Source organism: Tupaia chinensis, unplaced genomic scaffold (genome assembly GCF_000334495.1).
Source record: "Tupaia chinensis unplaced genomic scaffold, TupChi_1.0 Scaffold000316_1, whole genome shotgun sequence".
NCBI lineage: Eukaryota > Metazoa > Chordata > Mammalia > Scandentia > Tupaiidae > Tupaia > Tupaia belangeri.
In genome coordinates this window covers 6,759,588-6,772,733 of record NW_006159809.1, presented here as the reverse complement: position 1 = coordinate 6,772,733, position 13,146 = coordinate 6,759,588, and the positions used below count along the sequence as shown (strand labels likewise).

At 52.4% G+C, this 13,146-nt stretch overlaps 1 protein-coding gene across 1 annotated transcript in view; it reads left to right on the top strand.

Moving 5' to 3' along the window:
• Window positions 1-3,018: 3,018 nt before the first annotated feature.
• DYSF (dysferlin) overlaps window positions 3,019-13,146 on the top strand; it is a gene marked incomplete in the record, with an annotated part of 243,950 nt that continues 233,822 nt past the window's right edge. Inside the window, 1 exon segment of the mRNA XM_027772968.1 lies at window positions 3,019-3,555. Within this exon segment, the coding sequence (XP_027628769.1) occupies window positions 3,468-3,555 (88 nt within the window).

The following is a 13,146-nucleotide window of genomic DNA, read 5'->3' as shown; positions in this document are numbered from 1 at the left end:
GGTGACTTAGAACTCATGCCCGGCGCACGTGTGTGTGCATGCCCAAGATCCCGAGAGGAGAATGGAGGAGAAGGGATTGCAGCGTGACCATCCCCCCAGAGGGTGATTTCTCGCTTTCTGTCTCTGTCTCTCTCTGTCTATCTGGCGAGCACACGCGCCCTATAGCGAAAACCTCTTATAAGGAACTTCAGATTAGATTCTATAAAAAGTTTCCCAAGGCTACTGAGATAAGTCAGGAATTCATCATTTGACTGTGCCTTTAAATACTGTACTTAGAAGTTTGGGAGCCTGTCAGGAAGTGACATTCTTTACTTACCTGTCAGGCAGAACTGTTTATGGTACCAGCCAATCCTTCCAAGAGCTTCTGTTGGCTTTGTTGAGATCAATCTTAGTTCCTTAGCTTTCTGGTGGTATCTTCAGATATGACATTCCAGTCAAAGCCCTGGCAGTAACCAGTGTTTCCAATTTCTGATGTAAGGCAACAAGTCTTACTGAACTTATTCCAATAAGCACACTGCCACAATGTAAGAATACTCATACACTTTCCAATTTTGGAGGGGTCAGGAAGGGTCTCCCGAGATCTCTCTACCTGGCCAGTGGGTAAATGGCTGCCTTCTTGCTGTGACATCACATGGCCTTCTGTGTGTGTGACACCCCTGGTTTATCTTTGTGTGCCCAAATCTCTTTTATAAGGACACTAGTCAGGTTGGATCAGGGCCTACTTTAATGACTTCATTTTATCTTAGACATCTCTTCAAAGGCCCTATCTCCCAATGCAGTCACATTCCAAGATACTGAGGGTTAAGTCTTCAACATCAATTTCAGGGGGCACAATTCAGTACATAACAGAGGCCATGTCACCTTGCTCACCACTGTATTCCTATCACCCAGAAAAGTGCCGGCGCATCCTAAGACTCAATACATAGCATTAAATAGTGATTGAATGTCATCTCCCCTTATCCGGTCCCCCCACCATATATGGTGCTAGAGACAAGAAAAGAAGGCAGCATAGACTGCTACAAGAGAGCTGTGCATGACCCCAGGACTTGTTGCTACCCTCATCTTGAAATGACAGACCCTCTGGGAAGTGCGGCTCCCTCCTACTCCCTTTATAAGGGATGAAACAGTCCCGTATCAGCAACTGGCCCTTCCTGCCCTGGGTGTGCCCGCTGCCCCCATGGGCCACCTTGGGAAGCTTTGCTGACAGCTGTGCGCCCATCCAGCTGGCCCTCTTTAGAAGGTGAGTCAGGCTTCCGGGAGCGTGGACTTACATAGCTTCGGGAAAGCAGCTCAGCTAGGACCTAAAAACAGTCATGTCTTGTGGCGATGTTATAATTCCAAGGCTAGAAATCTAATCTGAAAAACTAGCAGAGGGGTGCTCAAGACGGGTTTATCTCCCAGTTTCTACTTTAAAGAAGAAAAAGAAAAACTCATAATAGTTCGAATCAGGGAGGACTCTAAATGTGTAACCCTAGGAGAAAGCGCTGTCAATTTGGTGTGCATTCATTCATGTGGAAGACAACTCTGTAGCTATTGAGAGCATTTATAAATAATTTAAAAATGATTATTTTTGTTTAATTTTTAAATTCATTATTATTATTTAATTTTACCAGAGAGAAAGTGAGAAAGTGAGCTGCCAGGTCCAGGACTCGAACCTCAGTTGGCTATGTGGAACTCCCACATCTAACCACCATGCAACCTACAGGTCCCTTATGAAGAATTTTTAATGAGGCAAGAAAGTGAGAAAGCAAAGCACAGACTGCAGATACATTCCCATCACAGACGTACACATACTGGACCGTGCATGAACGTGTATATTCAGAAGGAAAAGTCTGGACTGGTAAATATCAAGTGTTACCACTTTTTTCAGAGCCAGAAATTTCTTTATTCTGTTTATGCTTTAAGAAAAAATCTGTAGCATCTGTAGCATTCACAACCAGGAAAGGCGCCCCGGGGTTTCAGGAGGCCAGCCAGCTCTGCCAGGCAGTGAGTTCTCAGCTCCGGGCTTGTCCCGGGGAGAGCCCCCCGCGCCACGCCTGCTCCCCGGATCTCCCGATCTCCCGTTCTTCCCAGGGCTGTCGGGCTGGCCTCTAGAGAGAGTGCTCGAATCCTCCGGGCGGGAGGAGGCGAAGGCTGGGCGCAGCCGAGAGGTGGAAGGTCAGGGGAGGGGCTGAGCCTCTCTCCGGTTCGGGAGCGAGATCTGGGCTACGCCGGGCGCCCGGATCCCTGGTCCAGTCCCCCGCCATCGCGGCCGCCGCCCAGTCGGCTGTTCCCCGGCCAGGTGCAAAATGCCGTGTCATCGGGACAGTTCGCGGCCGGAGCATTAAATTACAGCTCCGCGGAGCCTGGAAGGCGGCGGGGGTGGAGGACGAGCAGAAGCCCCTGTCCTCGCAACGCCAACTGACAGGCCGGGTGAGCGCAGCGGGGCGGGGTATTATTTAATTTTACCAGAGAGAAAGTGAGAAAGTGAGCTGCCAGGTCCAGGACTCGAACCTCAGTTGGCTATGTGGAACTCCCACATCTAACCACCATGCAACCTACAGGTCCCTTATGAAGAATTTTTAATGAGGCAAGAAAGTGAGAAAGCAAAGCACAGACTGCAGATACATTCCCATCACAGACGTACACATACTGGACCGTGCATGAACGTGTATATTCAGAAGGAAAAGTCTGGACTGGTAAATATCAAGTGTTACCACTTTTTTCAGAGCCAGAAATTTCTTTATTCTGTTTATGCTTTAAGAAAAAATCTGTAGCATCTGTAGCATTCACAACCAGGAAAGGCGCCCCGGGGTTTCAGGAGGCCAGCCAGCTCTGCCAGGCAGTGAGTTCTCAGCTCCGGGCTTGTCCCGGGGAGAGCCCCCCGCGCCACGCCTGCTCCCCGGATCTCCCGATCTCCCGTTCTTCCCAGGGCTGTCGGGCTGGCCTCTAGAGAGAGTGCTCGAATCCTCCGGGCGGGAGGAGGCGAAGGCTGGGCGCAGCCGAGAGGTGGAAGGTCAGGGGAGGGGCTGAGCCTCTCTCCGGTTCGGGAGCGAGATCTGGGCTACGCCGGGCGCCCGGATCCCTGGTCCAGTCCCCCGCCATCGCGGCCGCCGCCCAGTCGGCTGTTCCCCGGCCAGGTGCAAAATGCCGTGTCATCGGGACAGTTCGCGGCCGGAGCATTAAATTACAGCTCCGCGGAGCCTGGAAGGCGGCGGGGGTGGAGGACGAGCAGAAGCCCCTGTCCTCGCAACGCCAACTGACAGGCCGGGTGAGCGCAGCGGGGCGGGGACCGAGCCTGGCTCTCTGGAGCAGCCCGCGAGTGATCTGTCTGCCTTTAAGAGGAGCAGCTCGGAGCCCAGCGATCCGAACCGACTTCGCTCCGCCAACCATCTCCAGCGAGCGGGCCCACGAGCTGCATCTCGGCCCTGCGGGACCTTCCCCAGCCTGCTCGCGCCCTGGGCGCACCGACCCCTAGCGCACCAGGCATGCTGAGGGTGTTCATCCTCTACGCCGAGAGCGTCTACACTCCGGACACCGACATCAGCGATGCCTACTGTTCCGTGGTGTTTGCAGGTAGGAGGGGCCGAGACCACCGTCAGGGGTCGGGGTGGGGTCGGGAACGGACGCCTGCTGTCTCTCTACCCTGGAGAGCGCCCTGAGGTGGATGTTAAGATTCCCGGGCCCTGCCCGACGGAGGTTGAGAGTTGCTAAGACTCACATCCGCGGGGAGAGGCAATTCAGAGGGAAACTGAGGCTGCGAGAGAGGTGACTGCGGAGTGACACTTCTCCGGGACCTGGAGGCTGCTCCGGGTTGGCTCAGAGGTAGGCCAGGAAGGAGGAACCTCTCACCTCTCCTCTCACCTCTTCTGGACTTCCTCAAATGTCTTTGGTGCTGTGGGCCGCGCAAAGCCGGCACTGCAGGGCTGCCCTCCGCTCAGAGCCCCGGAAGGCCTGCTCCCAGGCCTATTTATAACCCAGCGCTCTTCCCGCCCCGGCCTGGGCCTGGCTGCTCTGCAGGCCTTCGCTCACTCTCAGAGCTGGGCTGGCAGGCTGGCGGCCACTGGGGCGGAGCTACTGCCCACCTCTCCAGGGATCCTACCCTTGCTCTGGGCACAGGACGGAAACCTTGACAGCTGGGCATAGTCACCAGCCCCAACCTGTAGGGACTTTTCTGTCTTCCCTCTCCCACGTGGGGATGGGATATGGTCCCCACCATCTGACTGGGCCTCTGCCAGGGCCCGCCTGCTCCCCTAACAGATTGAGACCTCCCACCCAAGGTCATCACAGGGCTAGTCTGCCTGGATTTTTCTCCAGTAGGTAAGGGCTGGGCCCTGTAATCTTCCCTAGAACCGTCTGAGGACCAAGCAAGAACTGGGGTCTATGCAGCTGAGAGAAGGGAGAGAAGGACCAGGGGATATGGGTTTGAGCCCACCTGGGTTCTCCTCTCAGCTCCCATAACCTGCCAATCGCCTTCTTCCCAGAGTTCTGTCTTCTAAACTTCGTCCCAAGCCCCCCAGAATCAGGGCATTACTTGGCTCCTGGCACCCGGCATAGACACACCCTTCAGTTTCCTGAGCTCCTGGATACACCTGTTCCCAGACGCCCTGTGCACATGCATGCCCTGTAGCACACGGACACTTGGCATGTACCGAGGAGCAGAGGTTCTGCGAGTGTGTGCTCCACAGCACACACGTGTCATCAGGTACACCCACGCCTGGGTGCGAGAATCAGGGTTTTCTATCTGTCGGGCCAAGACAGAGCTCTGGGAAGAGCTGCTGAATGGGCCTGTGGCCTGGAAAGCAACCAGTACCCGAGCAGGGACGGAGAGGGAGGGATTGGCACTCAGCTGTGCTTTGGCCTTTTCTCCACCAGTTTCCCACTGTGGCCTCTGGAAAAGAGCTTTATCAAGGTGTTTCCTGCAGGCAAGACAAGGGCATTTGTGGGGTCATTCATGCTTCCTCTCTGCATCCTCAGCTCTGGCAGGCCAGGAGCCTGGGTTAGCTCTCTGGTCAAGGGCCCTGGGCTCCATGTTGCACAATTCCAGGGGTCACCATTCATGTTGTGAATAGCCCCCCACTTGAGGGGAGGGAAGACAGGCACCCTGAGCCTTAAGCAGCTGCCTCCAGCTCCAGCAGCCCTTCCTCATTCAGTCCCCCACCCTGAGGGCTGAGCAGGCTCTGTGAATGGCGCCCTCTAGAGCTGGGCAGTGCTCAGTGCAGCCCCTGCTCTGTGTCCACTCAGCCAGAACCAGGCTTTCCTACACTTTCTCTGAGCACTCCCACACTCCCCCCATACTCTGAACACACTGGCCTGCTACTTCAGTCCCCTCCCCCAGGCTAGAACTCTAGTAGGACAAAGGAGAGAGTGAACTTGAATGGGAAGCACTTGCTCACCCAGAAGTGCTTTGCCCTCGGGAAGCTGCTGGTCCACCGCTTTGCTCCTGTTGTTCCTTCAGCCCCCAGGGCCTGTCTCTGGAGCAGTCTCCCCCCAACTCCTTCCTGCATCCCTGACTAAGCCCCCCTCTGCCCCCACCTGCCTGATGTCAGTTTGCAGTTCTGCCCTTTGCCCACTCCCTGGTTCCTCCAGTGGACTCTCCTTCCTGGAGCCCAGAGTTTGCTGTGAAGGAAGGAAGTAAATTGTGTGCATGGATCATGACCCTAGCACCCCCCCCCCGCCCCCAGCTTGGGAAGGAGGCTGGCTGAAACCCCCACTTCCAGTCCGCACAGTCACCACCAGGCAGTCATGGGGAATGCAGTCCCTCCCTTCCCCCATCTCCTGGCTGCATTCCACCTCCTGTATTAGCCAAACTCCTAACCCATGTCCAAATTTGGCCTCCCTGCGGCATTCAGTCCTGTTCGGCCTCCTTCTCTCAGCCAGGGCCAGGTTGGTGAATGATTACACAGGAGGCTCTGGTCTTGGGGACACTTGGCTTGAAGCAAAACACCCTTGTGGGAGATTTCTCTCTCCAGCTGCCTGGGTCTGGCCTTCCTAGACTCTTTGGGTTTATGTCCCATAACACCCTTCCTTTGGCTACATTATTATAATAATCCATAATGGCTCTTTGCAGCTCCTCTGCACAGACATAAATTCAATCCTTGCTCACAGCAGCTTTGTGAGGCCAAAGGGCAAGGATGTTATGTCCCTTCACAGGCTCAGAGAAGCACAGGAGCCTGGCCAAGGCCACACAGTGGCTGAAGCATGCACACCCCCACCATCGTCAGTGCTTCTGTTGTTCTCAGCTCGCTTGGCCCCTGAATAAGAAAGGGCTTTGGATGCAGCATACCATGTGCTGCCCACACCCAGGGCTCTAGGACCTGAGCCAGCACGGGGAGGGCAGTGTTTGGGGTACCCAGCATGATGCTGAGTCAGAGGAGGTGGGGATGCTAGGCTGCAGGGAGCTCAGTGTAAGACAAATGACGAAAAGAGGGAGGATACTGACTTCTAAAATGTATAGTTGTCATGTCCACTCAGAGGAAAGCTGAGGCCAAGTAAGGAAGGCAAAAGAATACTATCCAAGTGGCCCCGAATAGGGCATGTCGTGGTCTTACCAATTTGGGGATGGTGCTAAAGGCAAAAGTTGCAGACAGGAGGGGAGAGTAGTGAGGAGTCTGGACCAGCAGCGTTGGGTCAGTTCTGTGATAGGGGGAGTGGGATGACCTCATGATTTCCTACAGTCACTTTGCTTAATCTTAAGTGACTCTGGGTGACCATGAAGTGGTCCAGGTTGAATCTTAAGGAAAGTGTGGAGGGATTGCGTCTGCAAGGGAAAGGAGAACTGTTTCTGGGCGGGAGGGATGTTCACAAAGCAAGAAGTCCAGGGAGTCTGGGCAGCATCTTGAGCTATTTCAGGCGTGCATTCCTAAGAAAGCCACAGGTTGTACATACGTTTTAATCCGGTATAGTGCTGGCTCAGGCAGACGGGAGTCTCCTGTTTCCAGGAAAAACTGGCCTATTTTGGAATATAGCAGCTTCAGAAAAGATTTATTGGGTTGTTGGAAAAGTTGTGATGTCTTTTTCTATGTGTTTCTTTTGGTAGAGGTTGTTTGCCTTAGGGCACATGCGCATGCCGAAAAGAGAGACAGAGATAATGAGAGAGAAAGCAAGAAATCACCACTCCCTGCCCGGAGGGATGGCCATGCTGCAATCCCTTCTCCTCCATTCTCCTCCCAGGATCTTGTGCTTGCATGCACATGCTCCTGGCATGATTTTGAAGCCACCAGGTCTGGGACTCCAGCTGTGGTCAGCCATGTGGGAGTCCGAGGTAACTGCAATGCCACCTGCTGGCCCCTTTCTGTGTTTTTGTATGCAAACATGCGTTATGACTTTCTCAACAACCCAGTAGTTTGGTGATGGGGTACTTAGCGTGAGTGACTCCAGTTTTTTCTGTTCTGTTGGGGCCTAGAGGGGGAGCTTAGTCTAAAACAGTGACCTCCTGTAATTATAACAATCACAACAAGAGGGAATGGGCATTCATTAAGCACTTGTGTGCCAGACACACTTCTAAATACATTTAGTATGAGCTATATCGTGGTCCAGTCATAGTTTGTAGCACGTATCTACACATGTACATGTGAACCTCACCTGTGAACCTCACATGCACATGCGAACCTCACTATACCCTCTTAGCAGGCAGACAGAGTAGCAATCGTCATCACCTCCGTCCTGAAAATAAAACAAAAACAAAAACAGAAGCACAAAGAGGCTAAGTTAACTAAGGTTACTCGTTGGTAAGTACTGGAGTTGGGGTTTAGACTAAAGCAGCCGGGCTCCAGAGAATCCCCGTACTAGGCTTTATCCAATCTACTCTCAACCTCTGCTTTTAGCTGAGATGTACTGGAGACAATCAAAGGTAGAGAGGCAGGATTTGAACCTAGGTCTGGCCTGGACTCTGAGGCTCAACGTTGATCTGTATGTTGAGGCCTCACATCCTGCCACATGGCACACACTGCCCTTACTGCCACTCACTCAACGGGCAGACTCGTCCATCCTCAGCTCTTGCTCTCTGGTCTTGAAGATACTTTCTTATCCCAGAGGGTCTCTGTCCTTCGGCATCACCTTCTTTAGAGCTGACAGGACCAGTCAGTGCTCTTGTGCCTGGCCAGCTCATGGGCTCTGGCAGGTCTGTGGTGGCTGATTAGGGTCTGAAAAGCTGAGGCTGGGATGCTGGGCCCATGTGGCCCTGGGAGTAGCAGCCTGTGGTGGGTGTGGCAGGCACTCTGAGGCCTTGGGGAAGGGGACAGTGTAACTGTGGGTCTGAGCTTAGCCACTCCAGTATGAAGGCAGAGTTGGGAGGAGGAACTTAGGGGACCACATGACTGGCAACCTTGGCCACAGTCCTGTTGCATGAGAGGATCAAATGAGAGGCTGGGAAGGACTGCTGGGAGTTTGCACTTGGAATCCCAGCTCTGCCACTTTCAGCTGTGTGTCTTTGGGGAAATCGCTTAACCTCTCTGTATCTGTCTCATCTGTAATGTGTTGATATAGTTGTATCTGCTTTGGGGAGTTGATTCTGAAGAGTGTATGTGTTGGTTCTTGTAAAACACTATGAACAGTGCCTGGCACTCACTACGTGTTCACTATAATAATTATTGTTATAGTTAATAAGTATTATATGTGCTAAGGGGTCATTGAACACATCTAAGATGTCTTTCAATATCATTCCTGCCTAGTCGATTTATTATCAGCTTTGTTTGTTCATCCAGTGTCCTGCCAGGCTGGCACACTGGTGGAGTGGTGAGTGGCTGTCCTATTTCCCCCTAGGGACATTGGTCTTGTCTCCTATGACTGTCCCTCTTAGAGCAGCAGCGCCTGAGGTGAAGGTGTTTGTTCACTGGCTTGATGGCTGGCCACGGTCCCCACAATGGTTCTACATCTTTTTTGGAACAGCTAGTCCTCTGGTGCCTGCCCTGGAGCCCGCAAACTTCCGCAGTCCCTTTTTCCAGGCCTAATTTGCCCTCTTCTCTGCTCCCTCTTACCAGGCTCATTAGCATGGAATGGTAGAGGGCCAGCACTGCGCTCTGCCCCACCCAGCTCTGTGCTGGAGGGGCTGGGTTCGCTCTACTCCTCCCAACACCTCTGCCAAGTGTTCTCTTGATTTCACTAAAGCGGAAACACATTCTGAAAGGTCAACTCACATGGCTCAGGTCACACAGCTGGAGAAGGGTGGACAGGGACTAATGCCCAGGACCATCTGATCATTCCCACGATGGGTGGATCTTCCCTGGCCATCATGTGAGCATGGTGATGACGGAATCTGCCAATCCTGGCTGGTTAAGGTGGGATATCCTTTTTTTTTTTTTTTTAAAGTTTTTATGTATTTATTCGTTTATTTTAATTTGACTAGAGAGAGAGAGAGAGAGAGAGAGAGAGAGAGAAGGTGAGAAAGCAAGCCACCAGGTCTGGGACTCGGACTGTGGTCAGCCATGTGGGAGTGCCCAGCACTCTAACCACTATGCCACCTGCTGGTCCCAGGGACACATGTTGTGAGGGAGAGGGAAGAAGGATGCACCAGGTCATCCATTCTTCTAGAAGATTTAAAAAAAATATTTAATTTTATTTATTATTATTTTTAATTTGACCAGAGAGAGATGGGGGGAGGAGGGAATGAAAAAACAAGCTTCCAGGTCCGGGACTGGAACCATGGTTGACCATGTGGGAGTCCAGTGCCTTAACCACCATATTACCTGCTGGTCCCCCTTCTGGAAGATTTTGAATATAGTCAAATGTGCCCCAACCCTGAAGGAATCATCCTGTAAACACATGCAGAGCTCCTCTCAAGGCTGATGCCACCAAACAGAGAGGCAGGATTGTTTGCCTCCTGGACATGCCCTGTTTAGTCCTTGGGAGAAAACAAGGCCCCAGGCAGCATGGGTAGAACATGGTGAGGGAAGGTGAGCTGGCCCGAGTCCCACAGTGAGAAGGGGCCTTGTCAGAAGTACTCTTTCCTGGGAACCAGCAGTTAGCGTAATGGCTATGTCGCTGGACTCCCACGTAGTCGACCGCGGTTCGCATCCCGGACCCGGTGGCTTAAAACTCACGCCGGGCGCGTGTGCGTGCGTGCCCAAGGTCCCGAGAGGAGAATGGAGGAGAAGGGAGAAGGGATTGCGGCGTGACCATCCCCCCTGGGGGGTGATTTCTCGCTTTCTGTCTCTATGTCTCTCTCTGTCTGTCTGGCGAGCGCACGCGCCCTATAGCGAAAAAACCTCTCCAAAAAAAAAAAAAAAACCTAAAAAAAAAAAAGAAGTACTCCTTCCTTGGAGAAGGGACTTCAGGGTGACCATTCCCCACGGGACATCTCCCTGCCTCCTGGGTTTCCTATCCAGTGTTCTCTTCTCTGTCCTCTGTCTCCTGGAGAGCACATGCCCTTCTAGCAGAAGAAGAAGGAAAAGGAAAAAAAGAAAGAAGAGAGAAAGACACGAAGGAGAAAGGATTGCGGCATGACCATACCCCAGCCAGGGATACTTTCTCCCTCTCGCTGGCTCTTCCTGGTTCACTCTGGCAAATTAGGGGAAAAGAAAAGAGTGATTTAGTGGGCTTCGGGAGTTGGTGACATTCTGTTTCTCCACCTGGGTGGTGGCCGCATTAGCATTTTTCTGTCATAATGAAGTCGTCCTGTTTGAATACTGTACTCTTCATAGCGTGTTATTTTTCCATGAAAACAACACTAATTGTCTTCAAGAAGAAGTGCTCCTTCCTCGATGGAAAGGGGGCAGGACCACCAATAGGTGAAGGAGAAGGCAGGGATCATATTCACATGCCTACGGGAGCCTGCGTTTCCAAGAGAAGCTGTAACGTCATATTTATGTGGAAAATTGTCCAATGTTTAAAGTGCAGTTTTGTTATAAACATTATATTGGTTAAAGTCAACATGTCTGTAGGCTGTATGAGTCTCTGGGGACACTTGTGACAGCCACTTATGCGTGGTATTTCATTTCATCCTGGAGACCTTGGGCCTGGGCTCTCTGGAGGGCAGCATGCGGTGTCCTCTGGTTGGCGCTTATCCGTCATCCCCTAGCAGGGGCTACACCAAAGGGGCGACGGGGATAGCATCAGCCCCCCAACGCCCTCTTCCTCTGTCAGCTCTGAAACATTGCAGTAAGCCTGAAATCCAAGTAAAAACTGGGCCTGCTACGCATACTCAGGGTCGGAACATGTCGCCACCCCATTTCCTGCCAGACGGTGGCTCCCCAGCTGACCCTGTCACTCACAGAGGGGTGGAGTAGTCAGAGGTGCCCAGGAACTGCTCCCACTCAGGCTGAGACGGGACGGGGACCTGGCTGAATCTGAGTCCTAATGGACAGTGGCTTACATGTGGTAGCCCCTTTCCCAGAATAGTTGAGGTGCAGAGCCCCAGCTGGTAAGGTTCTCACCCACAGGGCTGTCCAGGACCCTAGGTCCCCCTGTCCTGTTGTTCTGGGTGGCTCACCACCATGATCTGTGTTCCAGCCAGAGGGAGCAGGGGCTGGGTGGGTACACTTCCCTTAATGGACTTCCCTTAATGGACAAAACCAGGCAGTTACATGCATCCTTCCCCTCGTACCGCTTGGTCTTCACTTGATCTCATGGCCAAGTAATGCCTGGAGGGCAGGCTGGGAAATGTAGTCTTTCTGTTTGAGTGGCAATATGCCCAGATAAAACTCCAGAAAAATTCTATTGAAGACGAAGAGAATACATATGAGGAAGTGACAAGCTGAGGTCTCAGCACACTGTCCATCAGAGTTTCATTTCTGATACAAGTCCCTTACGAGGAAGTCCCATCGTGTTACTAGGCCCCAGTTGAAGTGTGCAAGGGGACAGTCAGCTGTCTGGTTAGGGAGAAGTTCAGGGCAGGCAACAGCAATTGGACTGGAAAGTTGGAGGTTGGGATGGGAAAGAGGCCCCAGGATGTGTCCAGGGTTCAGGTCACCAGCTGCTGCTTCTCTGGCTGGCAGAACAGGTGTGTGAAACCCCTTTTCCGTGGACACAAGTAGCTTGGAATGTTCTCTGCAACTATTAGATACAGCCCCTACAGATTTCCTGTGCTGACCCTGGTGGACTGGAGCAGGGGTCAGGGTTTGGTGGTGGGGAGTGAGGTGTTAAAGCAAAGCCAAGAATTACTGTGATGGTGAAAAATGAGAGAGATTTGTAATATTTAAAAATCCCCCCTAGAGGGCAGTACTGCCCGTTTGGGAACCCCCTAGCTTTGACTCACTATGGGGTAGAATTGACACTAGGGAGCCAAGGGCAATGTCCACCACACCAACTCCAGGCCAGCCCTGTGCTACACACCGGGAATGCCTGGTCACTGACAGGCTTGGTGTCTTCTCTCACTGACCGATTCCACAGCCTAGCTGACATTATACAAATAATTACACGATTATTCTTTGCATTTGTGATGAATGGTAAGAAGGAAAAGTATCTCTCAGGGACTGCTTTCCTGGAAGAGGTGTTTAAGCTGAAGCCTGAAGGATGAATGGGGGTGGGCCCGCAAAGAGGGAGGAAGGCAGTTGCAGACAGAGGGCACAGCTGGCCTCAGAGCTGGGAGGGAGCTGGGCATGCCGCGGAAGCAGAGAGGCCCCTGGAGCTGACCCAGAGTGCAAGGGACTGAGTGGTCTTACCTTCTGGAGGGAGGAAAGGAACCTGGGCTTGATCCCAAGAGCACAGGAGTCTTTTGAGGGATTTTCAGGGGAGCGACCTGATCTTACTTGTTTTAAAGACCACCAGGCTGCAGTGTGGATAACGGACCAGACATGGCCGAGTGGTTGTGTGTTGGCTGGTTCGGAGGCACCTGCAGCAGCCCAGGTGGAGGTATGACTTGGTGGAGGCATTTGGGTGTTGTGGGGGCATAGCAGTGCCAAAGCCATGAGCGTCCGTGTTATGGTGTGGAGTTTGTCCCTCAAATTGTCATGTTTTGCAATTTGGTGTTGGGAGGTGGTAGGGCCTAGTGGGTGGCGATTGGATCATGAAGGCAACACTCCATGAATAGATTAATGCCTCATCAGACAAAGTGAGTTCTAGATCTGGCAAGAAGGAGTTTTGCCCATGAGAGCTCGTTGCTTCCTGACATGCCCACTGCCAGAATTGTGAGTTAATAAACCTCCTTTTCTTTCTTTCTTTCTTTCTTTCTTTCTTTCTTTCTTTCTTTCTTTCTTTCTTTCTTTCTTTCTTTCTTTCTTTCTTTCTTTC